Here is a 19669-nt window from a genome sequence, read left to right on the forward strand (position 1 = left end):
ATTCCTGGGCTTTCCAAAAGGTCGAATGAAGTTGACTATGACTTTCTGTTATGAATTGGAGCAGTATTAGTTTCGCTGGTGAGATGGTCTGATGTCTGTAGAGTATCTGTAGGATTAGTTTTTCATAATTCTACATATACAGATATGTATAAATTTATATACTTGGATAGATCAATATAAAATGGATATGACTTAGGAACATGGCAGTTTAGTTCACTAGTACAGGTCGCCTGTTGAAAAAATGCTATTGAATTAATTTGAGAGAACCTTGTGCACATTGAAGTGCATTAAGGGTTGGTTTGGTTTTTTCACTTTGAAAAGATGTTAATAACTGTTCTTATTAAATCCTATACTATGGGGTAATGGTTAAGTAGTTGTATTGCAAAACACAGTGATTGTACTTGGCAGCGATCTCCTAAGAAAACTTGTGTTTCTATCTTCCAGGCTCCCGTCTTCGGCAAGAAGATTTTCCACCTCGAATTGTCGAACACCCTTCTGATCTAATTGTTTCCAAAGGAGAACCGGCAACTTTAAACTGTAAAGCAGAAGGAAGGCCAACCCCCACCATCGAGTGGTACAAGGGGGGAGAAAGAGTGGAAACGGACAAGGATGATCCACGCTCCCACCGCATGCTGCTGCCCAGCGGATCATTATTTTTCTTACGCATAGTCCATGGGCGCAAGAGTAGGCCAGATGAAGGTGTCTATGTCTGTGTGGCAAGGAATTACCTTGGGGAAGCTGTAAGTCATAATGCGTCGCTGGAGGTGGCAAGTAAGTACTTCTTTTTTTTCACTCTTTGGTAAGAGCTGCTTGCTTTGATGTTATTTGAAGCTAAAAAAATAAGTGTGAGCTGCCTCTAAGGCATTGACTTAAAAGCAACAAAGGAATTATATGGTTAATTATTATTGATCCAGAGATAGGAAAATAGAAAAATAGTCAGTCTATCACTGTAGAAATTTGCACATTTTTGTATATTCTCACAGCTTTTATGCTTCCATGCAATTATGATTACTTACTGTCTGCTGAATTTTGTATACTTCATTGCAACTTAGAGATTTTTTTTCTTCTCCAGATAACCATGCAAAATGCAATGTGTAATAGGAGGGAGGATAGCCAGAATTTGATCTAATAGGGTATATTTGGAATTGTTGTGGCACAAATAAACACTACCAAAAAATAATGGCAGATTTAGAAACTCTATTTTATTTTATTTTTTTCTCTAAAAGAAGTGGCCCACAAATTAGAACTAGAGAGATAAGTATTTAGCCAACGGAAGGAGCAGTCAAGTATGTTCACATCACTTTGTAATGCTTATCTCTTCCTGTGTACCCTTTAAACTCTACTTATTTTAAAGGAAGAGAGTGCACATGAAAGGGTTTTGAGCATTCATACGAAGGGCCAAGTGTAGGTCAAAAAATATCAGTTTTGGGATACTGAAGTATGAGAAGAAACCCTTCCATTCAAGTTAGGTATCTATTTCAAGTTGCTTTTATAGGCTTCCTCTGTAATCTGTAGTAATTCATCTGGTATCATGTTGAAGAGCCAGCTCAGAACTGGGTCGGTTGCTCTCTGAAAACACCGATCTCTCTGTTGATGAAACAATTCATGTTAACGAGCTCTGACGAGGCTCCTAACTTTTAGACAAGTTGAATAAATGCCACCATTGGTATATAACCAATTCTTTAGAAAAAGGGCTATATTAATTCACAGAATGCCAAGGAAATAGACTATACATTTGTGCACTTATTTCAGGCCTTTGTCTAGTCTCGCTCACATTCACACAAAATCCCAAGGACTTTTGTCATTCTTATACCAGAAGTCTCTCGAGCATCACGTATAATGCAGTAAATACACATGATTAAGATCTATGACCATGCTGTTTCCTTGTTACTGCTTTTAGTGATGAAAGTTATTAGTGTCTGGCTTGCTGGAAGTATGCTTATCGAGTAAATGTATAACCTGTTTAAATTACCTGTTGTTTGGTTGCTTCCAAATGTTATATTCAGTATCTTGCAAGTATAATTTTGAGTGGGCATTAATGCTTAAGAGATCTTGATTTTTATCTGATTTCTGTTGTTTATAGCACTGCTCATTGATTCTTAAAAGAAGTTTTAATGTTCTGTCCAAGCAGCAAAGCAGCATGGACTCTTGTGCTTATTTCACATTCTTTTCGTGAGGACGTGGTGCTCAGCTGCCGGCTGGGGCTAAAACATGACAGTGATGTACTTGAAGTAATATTTGAAATACATGTAGTGTGTCTGTGTCTTCCACAATTTTTCATTAGAACACAGAAATGTGAAGTAGGTTTCAATGGTTGGCACCCTGTGGCATGCATCAATTCAACTGGTTGCTAATTGTGTTTGCCGCCCCTGCCTCTAGTCATCTTCATATGATTACAGTGGAGGGTCTGAATGCAAAATATTGATATTGCCACAATTTTTTTGTCTGCCAACACTCAAGACAAAAAATAAAAGATGAGTAACTTCTTCAAGGGGTTCAAATGCATACCACCTAACAATAATATAGCATTAAATTGTTAATCGAGCTCAAAATTACTCTCATATTGAGGGCTAGTGTCAGAAAATAAATACCAGCAATGCTGTAAGGGGGGAAAAAAAATAATCACAACCTATATTTGGAACTAATATTTGTAGGTATAATGATATACAGTTTTAACTGTATACCAGCAGATTATAGACAAAGAATCTTAACAGAGAAGGCTATGATTTTAATAGAAAAGATAGTGATGTGACAGTGTAAAAGCACCAAAACACTTTAAATAGCACAGAAGAGGCGAGGAACAAGGAAAGAGTTGAAGGCTGGTGGAATAAATTTGCATTAAATTCAAAATCTGTGCATTATAGCTGTAATGCTGTCGTCATTATAAACTGTAGCTACATTCACAGTGGATTACTGCAAATCAGCAAACTGTCTTGATTAGCTTCTCAGTACACCTGTTTTGAGTACTGTACCATTTACATTTGTATACATGTCATATAGAATTCCTGGTTTATAAATCCTTATGTTATAGTTTACTTTTTGTATGTTTACAGAGTAAAATTGCCTTTATCTGGTTTTCATTTGCAAAGTACAGAAGATAATTTGGAGTACTCACTTGGTTATATGCTTTGATGCTGCAAGTTTAACCAAAAAACTTTTGTGAAACGTAGAATGTAGAAGTGTTTTTTTGCACTGTGACTGCTAGCTCTCCCTGGAAGAAGCAGCTCCTCTCTGCACCAGTTTCATAACATGATAGGGAATGTATCACAATGTTTTCTTCACATGTTATAGTAACAACTTCAGTTAGATGATGCTCCTTCATTGTTCAATGGATGTGTAGATTTGATTTCAGATTCAGGTTAATACTAAAAATAAATTTTCATATCTGTTGCTCCTTCATGCAAATAACTTTTTCCAAGCAGTTCCACTGCTCGTTGTTGAGGTAGTCCACAAAGAGTTTGTTGCCTATGTAATAAGGCAGACATGTTCCTTAAGTGCACTGTGCATAGATTCTACAGTTGCAAAGAAGGAAAGGTAGAGGAATTTCAAATCTATGAAAATTTAAGAAGATAAACCAGGTTTTTATATATTGCAGTTCTGAAATAGATGTGTATTCTAAGCACTTTAAAAATAGCTTTACATGTGATGGCCCCAATGAGGGAGAGACTAAAATCATAAATCATACAATTGCAGAGAGTTTCCCCTCTGCTTTGTTCCTTTCTATTCATCACCCTTTCTTTGGTGATTTGACTAAGGTGTGCATCTCACATTAGTGAAAGAAAATGTAGCATCCTTTGGATTAAGTATCTCAGTCAAACATTAAACACAAGGTGATAATTCTTGCTGGTAAAGGGGGATATCTTTCTTAAATATACCAAACAAGTACTTGAACCCCCATGGACTATATTCTGTTTGATTATGTTACAGGGACTGTAACTTTCTCTAATCAAATAGCTAGCCACTTGATATTTCAAGAATTAAAATATCTTAGACACTTTAGGGACTAGTAAAACTATTCTAAGCTACACAGGCCTGTGCAAAGTAGCTGTGTAATTTAATATTACATGACATTTTCTGTGTAATTTAGATCTGTAAGATCTTCATAAATGGGAAGGGTATAAATTTGCATAAATAGGAACTCAACAGAAAGCTGAATTACAAGTCAATTAAATGAAAGAGATGTAACACCAGTTTAATTGGGGGATTTTTTATTTTGGTAGTTGACTGGTTTCATCTTTATTTGAAATGTTATTCCCACAAAATTTCTGAAATGGAGACTCTCTATATGTGTTCAAACTTAATTTGCAGTAGAATGAGGTTTCAGTAGGGTAGCCCAGGAAGGGCGTCCGATGGAATAATCAGATAACAGCCTGTAGTCATCCTTCTGACTTAGGCTGCTACAAGTCCATTTACCTCCCTCTTCCTGACTTCCTGAACTCAGCCTTTTGATCACTGGAAACTGACTTAAATTAGCTCCATGTTTTGTTTTTGAGGAATGTAACTGGTTTTGGATTACTGCCTACCAGTGACACATTCTCCAGTGGTGAAAGGTCCTAAAGAACGTGAAAAAGGGCATGTCCCTGTCAAAACGAAACTGGGTAATTCTCTCTATAAATGTCAGCTTTTACAGGTGGGAGCACAAAATGAAACCATGCTTGATCCTCAGAGTAAGGGGTGGAGACTGTTTTGGTTATCACATAAACAGATGGGAAACAAAAGTAATTTTTCATAGTAGAGAACTAGAAGCAGCTTTGGAAAAGTGGAAAGTTACCCATTAGCAGACTGGAAGGTGATTGCAGCTGCTTCATGTGCTTGAATCTCTTAGGATTGGCTTGTGAATGGGTGCACCTGATTGAGACCAAATTCAGTTATTGGTGTGTGGCAGTTTTATTCAGTGTTTAATTTTTTTCTTGTTTGTTTTCCTCCTGTTACTCCTTTTTGAGGAAAAATTGTCTGGATTTTGTGAGCGTCTGTTATGTAGCATTATATAGAAACCTACCTGTGTCAAGAGTGTTAACAATAGCTGCAGGGTTATATCCATTTTTCTTTCTATGCTCTAAAGTTTCTGAAGGTGTTAAGATCAAATGCAAACAAATTTAATTATGTTTGTTGATCAGTAGCTTTGTAGATCTTTATTTCAAATCATATTTCTCTGTGAACTTCTTTCACGTTTGCCATGAACGTTCTACGTAAATTTTATCACAACACTTCTGTTTTCCGTTGATAGATGGATTTGCTTCTCAAGAGCCATGCTTTTGTAAAAGTATTTGTAAAGTACGTATGCATGCGTGTTATCCCTAACCTCAGTAACAGAGTATCTTACAGTAAGCTATTGTGTATGATAGTTTGCTCACATTTGTTTTCAATTTATAATGGTTAATACACCAAATGCTTTCTACATAAGATCCCAGGAATGTCCCAGTTATAGACTTGCTATGTTGTGTTCAAAAAACAAACCAAAAACCTTCCATAGCACAGGATTGATCTGAAAGGTGACTTAACAGCTCTGTCTGCTCAGGGGTTCTAAAACAGTAATATCCTTCTCACAATGAGGACTCATATTTATTTGTGTATTGTTTTCATCATATGTTCAGTCTGTATGGTGTTACATTAGCTCTCCTGACCACCATTGTACAGCATCAATGTTTTAAGCCAAGTTGAAATTAACAAAATCCGCAAATCCATTTATTATCTGAGCTGTTCATATCTTGGTCATAGACAAGTGACTTAATTTGAATGCTTACGTGCATATATAATGAAGATGAATCTCAGTTTTATAAGAAACTCATTAAGCTCCTAAGTACATATAAAAAAAAAATTACTAAAGCTATACCATTGCTTACCACAAGCAATGTCATTAACAAAAATTGCTTGAGGCGTAGAAGGCTTAATAGTAGTGCTGTTGCTAATGCTTCTTAAAAGCTTCCATTTATCAATGGTAGGTTTACCTTTACTCTTACTCTGCAGCTGTAACAAGCATTGAAAGGCTAGATTACTATAAACTGCCTCTGAAGCATATCTTAGCAAAAAATATAACATCATTTAGGAGGAATTTCTTTGCAATGAAGTCAAAGTTACATGCAAGTGTGCTACTTTTTATAGTGTAGTTACATCTGCTTGAGGAAAGCAGACAGTTTTACTAGTTTATGTATATTGCTTTCCTCTGTCATCACAGTCAGTTGAAGAACATTGAGAATTTTAATGTCAGTGTAGTCCTTTAAGTCCCCCACGTAATTTTTAAAGATGTATAGAGCCTTATTTTTACTCTTTTGATACTCTGTTTACTTTACTAACCAACCCTCTAGTAACTGGGGGCACCTCTCTCTCAGGGATGCAACGCTACTATGCTTAACAGAAAGTTTGGAAAGTGAAAATTATACTTTCTTCTTTCAAATTTTTTTCCATTAAATGAAAATGATGTTGTCACATATTGAGTTAGACCTAATAAGAGTAGCAGATGATTTACAAACCTCCCACACTTTAAAGAAGGGCTTACTCAGTTTTGTTTACTTTCACCTATAAAAAGAGTGAAAGATAAAGAATTTCATTGTTCTATTAAACCTCTCTAACAAAATAGTGACACTTTCTCCTCATTTTATATAAATACATATATAAATAAAAAAATGTTTCTATTTTGTGCACCTTCTTTGAATTCTAATATGAATCACCAAATGAATAAGGAGATAGGGAAGTGAGGCTGCACAGAAACCAAGCAGTGCAGCAAATGGAAAAGCTTAAATATTAGAGCTCTTAGAGTACTCAGATTTAATTGTATTAGTATTATATTCCTAGTTCAGGGTTAGAAAAATTGGTGTTCCATGAGACTTCTGTGGCTGTCCTCCGCGATGGTCCTATAGCATGGCTGAAAAATGAAATAGTGACACATTTGAAGAACTTCATAATGAACTCATAGCATGCTGCAAAGAGAAAAATATATTTCAGGAGATTCCAAATGAAAACAAAAATTGCCAGGGTGGTCTCCTCTACTGGGTGGAAATAAGACATAATTTTAGATTGTCTTCAAATTGGACTGTCCCAACATGTCTTGAGTCTCTGTGTTCTTTATGAACAGAACTTATCTTCATGGAAGCAATCCACACATGACGCATGCCAAGTTTCAGAGAAGGTGGCTGAATTACTTTAAGATGGTTTTATATGGGAAATCAAGATAGGAAATCTGATGTTTCCCACTGAATCAGACTATTTTCTTTTCTCTCCCCTCACCCCTTGCTGTGTCATAATGAGTTTTTAGAGAAGAGATGTATTTATGACCAGGGAATTTGGCATGATTCCTTCATATGTAGCTTTGTCATCATTGTAACGTCATCGTCAGTACCTATTTGATGACTGCTTGAGTTCTAAAAATGCATTGTTGCAGTTTTAAAATGATTTAAAAGGAATAAAAATGGTGTAGAGTCAGTGTAGGTGTCTTATGGTTAAAACCACTTCAGTTCCTTTGCATTACAAGAAACCGTCCTGTGGAGAGGGTGGTTTCATCAGCAACATCATTAATTGTCATTGGTAAAATGAAATATCCCCTGTTATTCTGAAACTCCTTTGGCAGATGAAGAAAAGGTTGCTGCAGAATCTAAAGATCAGTGATGACTTTCCTGTACTTCATTTTCATGTTATGCAGAATATGACCTGTTCAATTAGCTGCAAAATTCTTTCTTATTTTCCATTAATTTTTAGGCAAGATAGGGTGTCCCTGAGTTAATGTTTGTATTATTACCTGCAAGCTATGCAATACTGTCAAAATTCAAACCACTTGATTTTTATAAATGTTCTGTGTTTTAAATAACACCTAATGTGCAATCCCTGGTGTTTTACAATAATCAGGCAAACAACAGGTTACTCCCTTCTTCGGTTGTATGACAATGAACAAAACATTTTGGATACTTTTTGTAATTTCTGTGGGTTGAGACACCCATGGCCTCAGAGAAATATATGCCCTTTTCCCCAAGTTCCTTTCTTCATTGAAGAGAGGAACTAAATATGTTGGCAGTATACCATCCTACCAGGCTGTATCACTTTAACGTTGGGTGAACCTCAGAAGAACAGTTCTGTTTGCTTGCTGACATGATCAGCAGATCTCTCTATAAGTGACTATGCTTAACAGTGGTACGTATTGGGTAACGTGGGTACAGTTTCTCTGCTTTCAACAGCTACCTCAGTCACTATGTTTTCACATTTCTTAATAACAAAACTTGAAGAATTTTGTTCTTAAAGGCAGTGCTAAAATGATTTGATTCGTTTCCATGCTGTTTACCACTTGCACTTCACCAGGTTTGGGAAAAATACCCTCATCTTCTAGTAGGATTTTTCCTCTTTGTGTCCTGAGGAGGGCAGGGCCCCCCCACACACTTGGTGGTGGAACGTTGCTACAAGAGCTGTGATCCATACCACCGCAAGATTTATTAACTCAGTTTTAACTCATAATCATTTTGTCTGCTCTGCATCCTCCTTGAGGTGGACTAGTAGATGTGTGCTATGGTGCACACTACAATTTCCATTAGTGCTTGATAAATGTATGAGAAGAAATCATACTTAGCTATCAATACTTTGACTATATACAGTAACTCAGACTACAGTTCTTCTACAAGTATTAGTGTATTTATATTTGTTTCCATTCCAGTGATGACAGAAATAATTTCTGCATACAAAGTGCAGATAGATTAAGACTGCTTTGGCTTTAAAGGCCTTGCCTCCATCTGAGGTGCTTAGATCAAATCTGTTACGTGGGATCTGAAACAAACACTCCTATAGTGATGACAGCTCAGGTTTAGTTAGTCACCTGGAGACACCCTTGAAGGAATATGGATTCATGCAAAGTCAAAAGCAGGCCTTTCTTCCTTTTTTACCTCCACCATAGGTTTTGAAGCTTCTTTCTGAACTTTGTCAGCAACAGTGAACGTGCCACAGTAACTTCTTTTGGGAAGAGGGCCTCCCCTCAGCTTGTAGGCTGCCAGTGCTGGGTGACGGGTCTCGGAGAACGCTGGTGCAGAGGCTTCTGCCAGAAGGAGCTGGTTTGCTGCACTCACGTGCTATCTGCAGTGAGATGTAGTGAAAGCCTGCTCATGGAAAACATGTGCCGTTTATGTTGGTCATGATTTTATTTGGCAAAGTCTCATAAAATTTGTGGGTGATTTTTTGTTTCAAGTGTGCAGTTAGTTTTCAGGTATCACAAAATGTCTTTGAGTTCTTCATTTATTTTGTTCAAAGACTAGGTTTCTTCAGGCAAATGGCCACCTTGGAGGGGCAGTGGGGGAGACAAAAAAAAAAAAGACGACTTAGGGTTTTTTAGGGTTTTTTTTGTTGTTGTTTGGTGAAGTTGTGATGATTCAGTTTTGCCTGTAGTCATGAAATAAATGAATAAAATAAGAAATGTGCCTTATCAGTGTCATTGGGTGTTTACACTGTAGAGAGGGTTACAAGGTTAGTTTATGCATTGGGGAATCAAGTGATATACAAATTTTAAAAACAAACAAACAAAAACAACAGAAAACTTGGCTGGAAATGCCATAACTTAAATATGTATTCAAAGTGACACAGTTCTTTGGTATGGTGGAACTTCATTTTGCAGTTATGCCGAAGTTTATTCTTAAAGGAAAATTATATATGTATTATCTAAAATACAACTTATATTTATTTGGGAATATATAAAAGTAATTTTTAAAGATTTGAAGGTTGTATAGTCTACAGTTGTAGGATTAGTGTTTTAGGATTTTAGTTGTTCTGTGGAGAAGATTGGAAGCCCATACTGTTTATATCTTTCATGTTAGCTATGAAAAGCTAAGATACAATATATTTTGGAAGCAGACTAAGAGGACTTCTATTGAAGATGTGTGTCAACATATTTGAGTATTACAGTTAATTCTGTACTCAAGACAGTTCACAGGTCGGTGGTATTGTTAGTGGATAACAATGATACCGATAAAACAAATGAAAGCTTTTTCTGGATGCTGATATATGTGGCACTTACAACTACTGTGAAAACAGAGCACATAAATAAAAGATGCCTATTCAATGCAATTAACTACTCTTGCCAAGGTCAAGGCAAAATAGTAGGCTAGACAAGCACCTTGTCTGACCCAAGAAAGCTGTTCTTATATCTTTTGTGTCTTCCCAGAAACTATGTGAAACAGAGGAATTTAGGTTGCCTTCAGCCAACAGATTTCTTGATTGATTATGATACTGTGACTATACTGATTATTCTTAAGCTGGTGAGTCATTTAGGATGTTATGGTGACCATGCTGGGATGGGTGATCAAGTGAATGATGTGTTTTGTAGTCTTGCCAGAAATTGAAGTGCAGCTCAGCAAATTCATAAAGCAAAGAATATGGTGGCAGTCGTTCTGTAGGATGGTGACTGTGATGGGTTAAAGAGTATCTGAAACCTTGAACCGAAACTGGAAAAGTTGGTTCTTGGAACAAGTTGGAAGCTCTGCCTTGGAGATTTAGACCCATTGGTCATTAGTTTCAGAGAAAAAAAAAATAATTTAATTAAAATCATTCAGGCTTAAAGGCCTCTTCCTTTCCAAGCATAAGCCTAAGATAGAATTGTAAGTCATTTTCCTGAATCCAACCAATTGATACCAAAGCTCTCCTTAGTTTTGCTGTTGCTGTTCAGAAGCCTGTGGAAGACAACACAGACTGTTAACATCAACTAGAAATACCAATAAAGGTAGGCATCCTAATTATATGAAGAAGGAAACGGTGGTTTTGATACCAGTCTGCTTTCAGTCTCTGCTACATACTCTCCTTCCCTCCCCACGGCGTTAGGCAACGTGCTGCATCTCAAGGCTGTATGTTGCCCTGTGGACTGTGAAAGCTGGAGCCTTAAGCAGAGTTCAGAGTTCAGTTCCACTCCTTGGTGGAAGTTATCAAATGAATTAGGACTATTGACTGTCTGTTCTTTTTTTCTGGTTGGTGTGTTTCCTTTGGTCCAAGGGAGGCTTTATATGTGGTTTTCAGCTAACAGTTGTCTAGTATATTTTTTTTTCCCCCTTCAGTTTCTGCTTTTAACCCTGATCTCCACACCACCACCACTCTTCCCCCTGCCCCCGCAGTGTTTTGGTAGAACTAAATGAAGGAGATCATTCCTATTATTATTAGTGTTTATATTTCCTAAATGATAATATAGGACATAGGCCTGTAGGCAAAAGGATATAGACAAACAAAGTCAAATAAAACTGACTAGTAATCCTCATGCATTGGTTGCATTTTTGCAACCAATTGATGCTTTTTTCCCCCGGTCCTACATTTTAAAACATGTTTTCCTGAAGTACTGAAAGGCTTGCTTTTAGGTAAATTTGGAGATAAATTTGCATTGTGCCAATATTCTTTTCTGTATGAATTTAGATCCTTTGGCAAATACTTCATATTGAAGAGATACTTAATTATTTTGAGTCATCATTCCACAGAGAACAAAAGTATCAGCTGTATTTAAAATTGTGAAGAAATTTATTTTCTTTCTTTTTACTGTCATCACGTTGAAACCTTTCTTAAAAATCATACTGCTGACAAAGATAGATTTGCATCTTTGTGTCTGAGCTGTTTTGATGAGAACTGTCTGACTTAACTGGCGTCCTGAATGTAAATTGATTTCAGCTGATTGCTTTGAATTTGAAAGAAATTTAATTTGAAAACTGCCCTGTTCCACTCCCTGCGGTAGTAGATGCTTCTCTACGTCATCTGTTAAGCAGTGCATAGTCAGCATATGGCTGTTCCTTTCCTATTTAAACTGTTTTCTCCAGAGAAAAAGAAATTCCCTTTAGACCAGACAGACATCTGCTGACTCTCTCCTACTAGCAAAGCAACTGAAAAGATATCTTTCCCGTGATTAAAAGAAATACGTCTGGAGGCACTTAGTTTTTGTTCAATTAATCAAAGATTAAACACATGTGGACTCTCTAAACTGGGCTTCTTTGTGCTTCTGTGCTATCAAAAGTGATTGGAGGGGAGCTGTATACTAGAGCCAGCTTGATTGAAATTTAATATTTTTACCTATATGCCTGCTATAATTCACTTCCAAAAGTTCATAATAAAATGGGGGGGAAAAAAACACTAAAAATTATTTTTTTCCTATTAATTTACAACTTAAAAATATTCCAGTTAACAAAAAAGAGGCAAAAGTGTCAAATACTTTTTTTTTTAACTCATGTTCTTAAAAAAAGAAAATTGTAGGGTTATGTGACTGTGCTACTTTATACACAGTTACCATTTTGGTTTCTGTAACCATTTCCAGATGCAAAGGCATTCTTGGTTGCTTTTGTTCCTCAATTCCTACTAGTAAATGCTTTACTGGCAGAAACTGTTAGTGTTACAAGTCTGGTATTCAGCTCAATGTCTTATCCTTACTCAACAATTATAGTACAGATGAAGTATTTAGTAAAAATTTGCAAGTTTTTCTCTGATGTCAAAAAAATTAATATTTTTTCACCCTAAAGAATACAGTATGTGTAGACTCAAAATGCCAGAAGAGTAAGATGGCAATAATTAAGCAGATTCCTTGAATACCATGCTGCTCTTAAATTTTTCATCTGACACTAGCAAATCTCTCTCGTAGACATCTTTATCTGAAGATAATTTGTTTGGCTCCAGTTTTATTAGTGGAATTAGTTCTTTGGTGTAGTCTGTGGTGAGGTTTTAAAACAGGAAAGGCTCCACTGATAGTGTGACTTTACTAAGATATTTTATAAAACTGTGTCGTCTTTTGGACTGCTCTTTCTAATAACTATGGTTTTGGTTTATTAAGTGATTAAATTTTCTTCAAAATACATGAAAACTTACTCATGTACCACTTTGTGAATAAACATAAAATACAGTGGAAAGGACTGTCCTTTCATAAATAGGCACCAATCAGCATTTTTGGCAAGATCCTTGATATGATAGCAAAATTTCCTTGTAAAGTAAGTTTTACTAGATGTATATTAATAATTATTGAGGAAGCGGACAATCAAATATTCAAAACTGCCATCATGGAATTAGCTAGTAGAATAAAAATAATCAAAATCTCCTCAATATGTAGCTTGTTCACTATTAAGCAGTCCTTTCATGTTAATAAAAGGTGTGATGGTAGGCATTGCAAATTACTTCATTTTAAAATGCTAACTGAAGTAATTAAGTTTTTTAAACCAAAAATCATCACAATATTTTCCAAAAATGGAAAAAAAATCCTAAAGGCCAGCTAGTTTTGGTAAATATTGTCCATGTACAGAAGAGAAAGAATCAACGCATATACCTCAGTTCCAGTATCTTAGCATTGTTTTGTGATGTTTTCTTTTGCAAGAATGCCCTGAAAAGTCCACATTCCTCTGCTTTTTGTGTGGGTATTTCAAATCAAGTTTTTAAAAGCATTTTATAAATGTTCAAATGTACTCATACTTGGCAAACAAGTAGGTCTTACTATTGCTGTTCTCTGGACAGAAAAAAAGGAGGCAGGAAGAAATTAAATCTTGGTCTCAGAGGGTCACAAAAATGTCTGTCACCCGTGGAGAGGTTGGGAGCTCACTCACTGTTAGATTTGTTCCTGACAAGACTGCTCTTCATCACTCTGCTTTAAGGACTATTTGAAATGTTTCGTAGCTATTGTTAGTACTAACTGCAAATAACTTTGGAAGTTCTTTGAAATACTTGAAAATTTAGCTGTTTTGGATGGTGCTGGGATATAAATTTAGTTATCTAACTTGTAATTCTTAATTTTCCTTCTATGGATGTATTCCTTTAGGGCCTAGATTGATGGTATCCTATGCCTGTGGGCCACCTTTTCCTCCCCCCCGCCCCCCACACCTGCTCATGGATCAGATGAATATATAAACATGATTGTATATTTAAAGCTCCATTGTCCAGAGAGAGAAAGGGACAAAAGAGAAATCCTAATAATACATAGGTGCTATAGAAGATGCTGGAGAACACTTGTTTTTCGAGTTCAATTTAGTGTGTTCCTGCTGGACTGAGGACTGCTCCTGCAGAAACAGATGAGCGTCATTGATTTTAATTTCACCCATTGTTGTGGTTTAACTGTAGTTGGCAACTAAACACTATGCAGTTGCTTGCTCGCTGCCCATGGGCAGGATGGGGGAGAGAATCAGAGGGGTAAAAATGAGAGAACTCCTGGGTTCTCAGCTTAATAGGTAAGGCAAAAGCCATGCACACAAGCAAAGCAGAAGAAGAAATTCATTCCCCACTTCCCATGGGCAGGCAGGGGTTCAGCCATCTCCAGGAAAGCGGGGCTCTGTCACGCGTAACGGTGACTTGGGAAGACAAAACACCATAACCCTCAAAGTCCCCCTGCCCCTTTCTTCTTCCCCCAGCTTTATATGCTGAGCACGATGCCATATGGTATGGAATATCCCTGTGGTCAGTTGGGGTCAGCTGTCCTGGCTGTGTCCCCTCCCAACCCCTTGTGCACCCCCAGCCCACTGGCTGGTGGGGTGGTGTGAGGAGCAGCAAAGGCCTTGGCTCTGTGTGAGCACTGCTCAGCAGGAACCAAAACATCCCTGGGTTAGCAACATCATTTTTAGCACAAATCCAAAACATAGCCCCATACCAGCTACTGTGAAGAAAATTAACTCTACCCCAGCCAAAGCCAGCACACCCATGCTCAGGGAAAGTCTATGAAGTAAAATTCAGCCCTCTTGCTTTAATACATAGTAGATGCAAATAAGACGACTTTGTGCCCAGACCAGAAACATCCAGACTATCTCTCTGCTCCAGCAGTGTGATCTCCCTGTGGATAGATTGTAGGACCCATGCAGGAGTGGTGCTGCCTTCCTCTCCTCTGTTTGTAGGGGATCTTAGGACACTGGTTCACTCCTGGTCTCCCCTAATTACGCAGTAGATCTAGCAAAGCTACCTCTTAAAAGCCCATTACAAAAAGTATGTGGGGTCAAAAGCCTGGTGTGGTTGTCTGAGTCACTGCAGCAGGAAGCGATCCCTCCTCTGGTTTAACCCGGTTTGGCGCAGACCCTGTGAAGGACCCAGCCTGCTCCAGCTCTGCTCCAGCTCTGCTCTGTGCTTGCTCTTCTCCATATTGGCATCTTGAGGAGACTGGAAACTGCTGGAAGGGTTACACTTCCATTTTTAGCCTATCAGCCTTCACCCACACTCCTTTGTTCCTCCCATCCCCTGCTTCTCTTCACTCCTTTTTCATTCTTTCCTGCTCTCCTGTGGGCTACGCAAATTGTTTAGCACAATACATGATGTGCAGTCTTGCTCTAGGCCATTGTGGGAGCCAAGTAAAACCATTTTGGGGAGCTGGATTCAGCCTTCAGGCTGTCAATTAGTTTTCCCTGTTCTAGAGGGAGAATCACAACTCATGCATATTTCTGCTCTATGTCATGGAATAGATGCAGAGCTTCAAAGTTAAGAGGGTAGAAAATGGGAGCAGTAATTAGGAGTCACAGTCCCCGGTTTTGCTCCTTCAGTATGCTGTCATCATTTAAATATTTTGTTGCATTCTTCTTTCCAGTAAGTTTAATCTTTTCCTGACTTCAGTTATGACAAAAAAGAAATGTGATTTAAACCAGTCTTTATGGAGGATTAAATGAGCGTGAGGAGAGCTTGTCCTTAGAAGAGCAGTGCAAACTAATGGTGAAAAACTGATTTACTTTTCTTCAAAATATCTGACTAGCTTATAGAAAGAATCAAGCAGTGATCATTTTCTCTAAACACACACACAAAACTGCAAAGTAGATATATAAGATATATGTAGAAAGAGTCACTGAAGTAGGAGTACATAGCTCAAAATGGATTTACCCGATAATCACTAGTCACAACTTGCAGGATTTGCACATAAGACAAATGTTGACAGATAAACAAGTAGTGTTAAAGCTAAGTCCACTCTCTGTATTTGAACTAAATGGCTTGGCAAATATATATGCTTGCATTCAAATGCCACATCATATGTCTAAACACGAAAGGGGTAACTTCAGAAGTTTAGTGTTATGGGATCATAGGCTGTAAGGGAGTGATGCTGAAAAGGATCTGGAATCACATTACATAATCTAACAATATTTTTCCAAGTTATGCTGGGAAATACGAGTAGGGAAGTGAAGTACAGGTGAATCATTGTTGAGACCATTACTAGAATGCTGAGTCCACACACACACATGAAAAAGGGCATTGGAAAGTTGGAACGGGCTGAGAAAACAATTGCACGTATTATTTCAAATTTGAAAAGCTTGGTACACATGAGACTTCTGCTCAGCCTAGTATAGTTTTATTAAAGCAATTGTTAAGAGGTAATTTGAGGCTATGAGTCAACTCATACTATATAGAAGTTCCAATTAGTACTAAATTTACATGAAAGTAGTTGCAGGGATTCTGCCTCTAAGAAGCTGTATGTATGCATACGACCCTGACCACAGATAGGCATTGAAGAAAGTCTAAACAGTTTTGTGCCTATGAAGTAAATCAGTAGGTAAACCATTGTTAATTCTGCTGTACTTTGGCTTTCATACTGCTCTGGGAACTTAAAGCAGCACTGGACTTTATTTCATTACTGTCATTTATTCTTCAATTAAGAACGGAATAAGGAAAGTTACAGGATAGGAAAGTAAGTGTGCAATTTGCTGTTCAGTCTTCTTTGGCTTCCTAAGTAGCATTTGTGTCTTGAAGAAATACATAGTTATTCATATAGTACACAAATTAGTGAATCCAATAGAGGTAGGAGAAGGGACAGGAGAGAATTGCAGTTGAAACTTCAGAAGCACAACTTGTCAGAAAACAGTAGTAGCTTTTAATATGCTTTTCTTCCATGGGAAGTGTAAGACTCCTTGGGTCGTATTTAACTGAAATGAGATGATGTGCGTTTTTAGGTTTTTGGTTTTGTGTTTGTTATTTGGGGTTTTTTTAATGTTTGCTGGAATTTTTTCTGTATTGAAGAGAGCTGGTGATACGTAAGACTGGATGAGGCTCTGCGCAGCATCTTTATACTTAGAGGAGAGTAGAAAGTTTGGATTGATCTGTGGTCTACATCTGAAGACACTAACTGTTCACCAGACTTTGGTTACTATCTCTGCCTGTAATTGATCTCAATGGCTTCTTGTAAACCCACAGACCACCAAAAGAGCAGGAAACAGTTGAAAGTAGCTGGTTACACACTGCAGTCTTGCTCAGTAGATTTCATTTAAAAGTGTCTTGATGCACGCAAAGTACACAGAAAAGAAATTGTTTATTCCTCAGCCACTTCTGCCAGCAGCACTCAGCTGCATCAGACCTGCCAGCTGGCCTCGTGTAGGAAAATGAAGCGCTCTGCCCAGTGGCAGAAGGTGCCAGGCCCTCAGGGCTCTGTGCTTCCTCCCTTTCCTCCCCTCACTCTCTGTTTCTGGGGGCTCTTCAAAGTATGTCTGTTTTCTGATAATGCTAGTTATTGTACCTGCAGTTTTAGTCCTTAATGAGCTGTCCTTTGTCTTTTCTGGATCTCTGGCTTTTGATACTCTTCAGAGTGTAGAAATGGGACTTTGGCAGCTCTGCAGCCCCCAGGCTTCCCCCATCCAGGGGCTCCTCAGGCAGGTGCTGCCGCAGGAGGGTTTGGGGAGGGAATGCCTCTCGCAAGGTCGGCTTGAAAGGCAGTGGCAGTGCTGGCCTGGAAATAGGATCGTTACCCACAACAAACCAAGGCAGCTGTGTTAGTGGATCTGTCCAAGCTAGGTAAAATCTTCTCCATCTATTATTTCCTAAGATTTATATTTTTTAAACTGTGTTGATGGCCTCTCTGGAATTTGGTAACTTCTTCTGTGAAAGTGGGCTGGGGATTGCTCCCACCAGTATGTGGTGTTGGCCCGTTCAGCATTGTGTCGTTGGGGAGACCTGAAGCACGGGAAGGTAAATTAAGAGTAATGCTTCTTTATTCCTGACCTTAATCACTTGAGTTTTTTTCTTTCTCTTTAAATGATTTGGAGAAATAAAAATTACTTCCCTTGAAGGGTATTACTAAGATGATTTGTTGAGAGATATGGCTTAGTGTATCTAATGCCTGGTGATTATTTGTATCTGATTGTTCCTACTATAGAAGTATTGGAGACTCTTCTGATTGATGAGTAGAAAGCATATCTGAAATACATATGCATAGTAAATAATCACAGGTAGGCTCTTCAGGTTGGTTTATTCTATAAGCTTTGCAGTGTGTCAAACTTCGGAAGAAGTTGAGTTGCTTCTTTCAATTGCAAGTGGAAACAACTCAAGTGAATGGAATGCTAAGGCATGTCAGTGTTCATATTGACTCAACTGTTTTAAGTAACAAACATTTTAACTTTAGATAACATACTCTACAATTCCTGTGTTGATCTTCTAAATAAAATGCATGCTAGCATCTTATTTAAAAAATGTTTGTTTAATGAAACGTACACATGTGTATTATGTAGGTTTCATGTACATATGACTTGAAATAAAAATCCTGCACAAATTTATTCAGGCATCTTGTGCAAAGCTCTGGTAATTTAATACACAAAGAAGCAATACCTTAAAAATAAAATACAAAATATATTTTCAATTATTGCACGCACTGAAGATCTTTTATGACCCCATGCATTTTATTTTTTTTACCTTAGATTTATTGTATCATCTATAAAGGAAGTAATATGGCTGCTATAAAAAGTTACGGCAGGCTTTGCAGCTGTATTTTTTGATGCACTGACTGGGAAATGTTACGGATTTCACCTTCTTGAGGAAGTTCAAGGTGTATTTGGAAATGAGAGACCTTCTACAACAAGAATCAGGAAGGAGTAGTGCTATATTAGGGCAAATTACAGGGAAAGTAGTACTCCTTATGAAAGAAGATTTCATCCAAAATACATTGTAAAATACCATCTGACAGTCCTCACTCTTTTCATGGACAGAAATAAAGCTAATGCTGGCAGATGTTGTGTTTGGTTATGGTGGGGAGAAGTAACTTTTATGGTGATGGAAAGGTAATTGTTTCTTTGTGACGGCAATAAAATATAAAGTAGGATGATTTGGTAAAGTAGTAAACTTTTTTCTAAATATTGTTAAGCATGCAATTTCAGTGATGATTAAGATAGTCAAAATACACGAATACCTTCTGAGCATGCTTTGCTATTTTGTTTAGAAAAATAATAGTCGCAACAATTTTGCACTAATTCAGTAGTCGCAACAATTTTGCACTAATTCACAGTGAGAGCATCCTAGTAGAGTATTACTGTTTCTCTTGCAGGTTTTTTCTATGGTAAGGATTAATGGTGATGTGAAATAAGACTTGTCAGCCAATAAAAGTCTCTGCAATACAGTTTGTAATTAGAACTGGTGATAAATATGATGGTAGCGTGTGGAGATCCTAAGGGCCTGTTACTCCAGTGAATGTTAAAGACATTTTGTTTACAAGGGATTTTTTTCATTAGAATTTTTTTTCATAATTATTTGATGTCTTGTGACTGAGACATCTTTTTTCAGGCTTCTGTTCTCATCTAGGATTTACACCTTATTTTGGAAATACTTAGTTTTCTATTTATCAGTGAAACATTTTGTTATCTCTCTAGCTATTTACATACCAGCACCAGCATCTGTGTGTGTCCTGGAGAAAGTCGGCTCTATGGTGTGATTGTAGGCTCCTGAATTTTTTCATTAGTGGAGCAGAGGCCAAATCCCTGCTGTTCTAGGTAGATTGTAATGCATAGGAAGATTTTGGAAGGAATGTAATATGAAGAGT

General features: G+C 37.5%; 1 protein-coding gene across 3 annotated transcripts in view; it reads left to right on the plus strand.

Moving 5' to 3' along the window:
* The window catches only part of ROBO1 (roundabout guidance receptor 1), a 313399-nt gene that overhangs the window by 43708 nt on the left and 250022 nt on the right, over positions 1–19669 (plus strand). For all 3 annotated transcript variants that reach the window (XM_075769520.1, XM_075769537.1, XM_075769530.1), the window contains exon 2: positions 445–771. In XM_075769520.1, the coding sequence (XP_075625635.1) occupies positions 445–771 (327 nt within the window). The remainder of the gene's footprint in view (positions 1–444; positions 772–19669) is intronic.

Source organism: Balearica regulorum, chromosome 1 (assembly GCF_011004875.1).
Source record: "Balearica regulorum gibbericeps isolate bBalReg1 chromosome 1, bBalReg1.pri, whole genome shotgun sequence".
Classification (NCBI taxonomy): Eukaryota; Metazoa; Chordata; class Aves; order Gruiformes; family Gruidae; genus Balearica; species Balearica regulorum.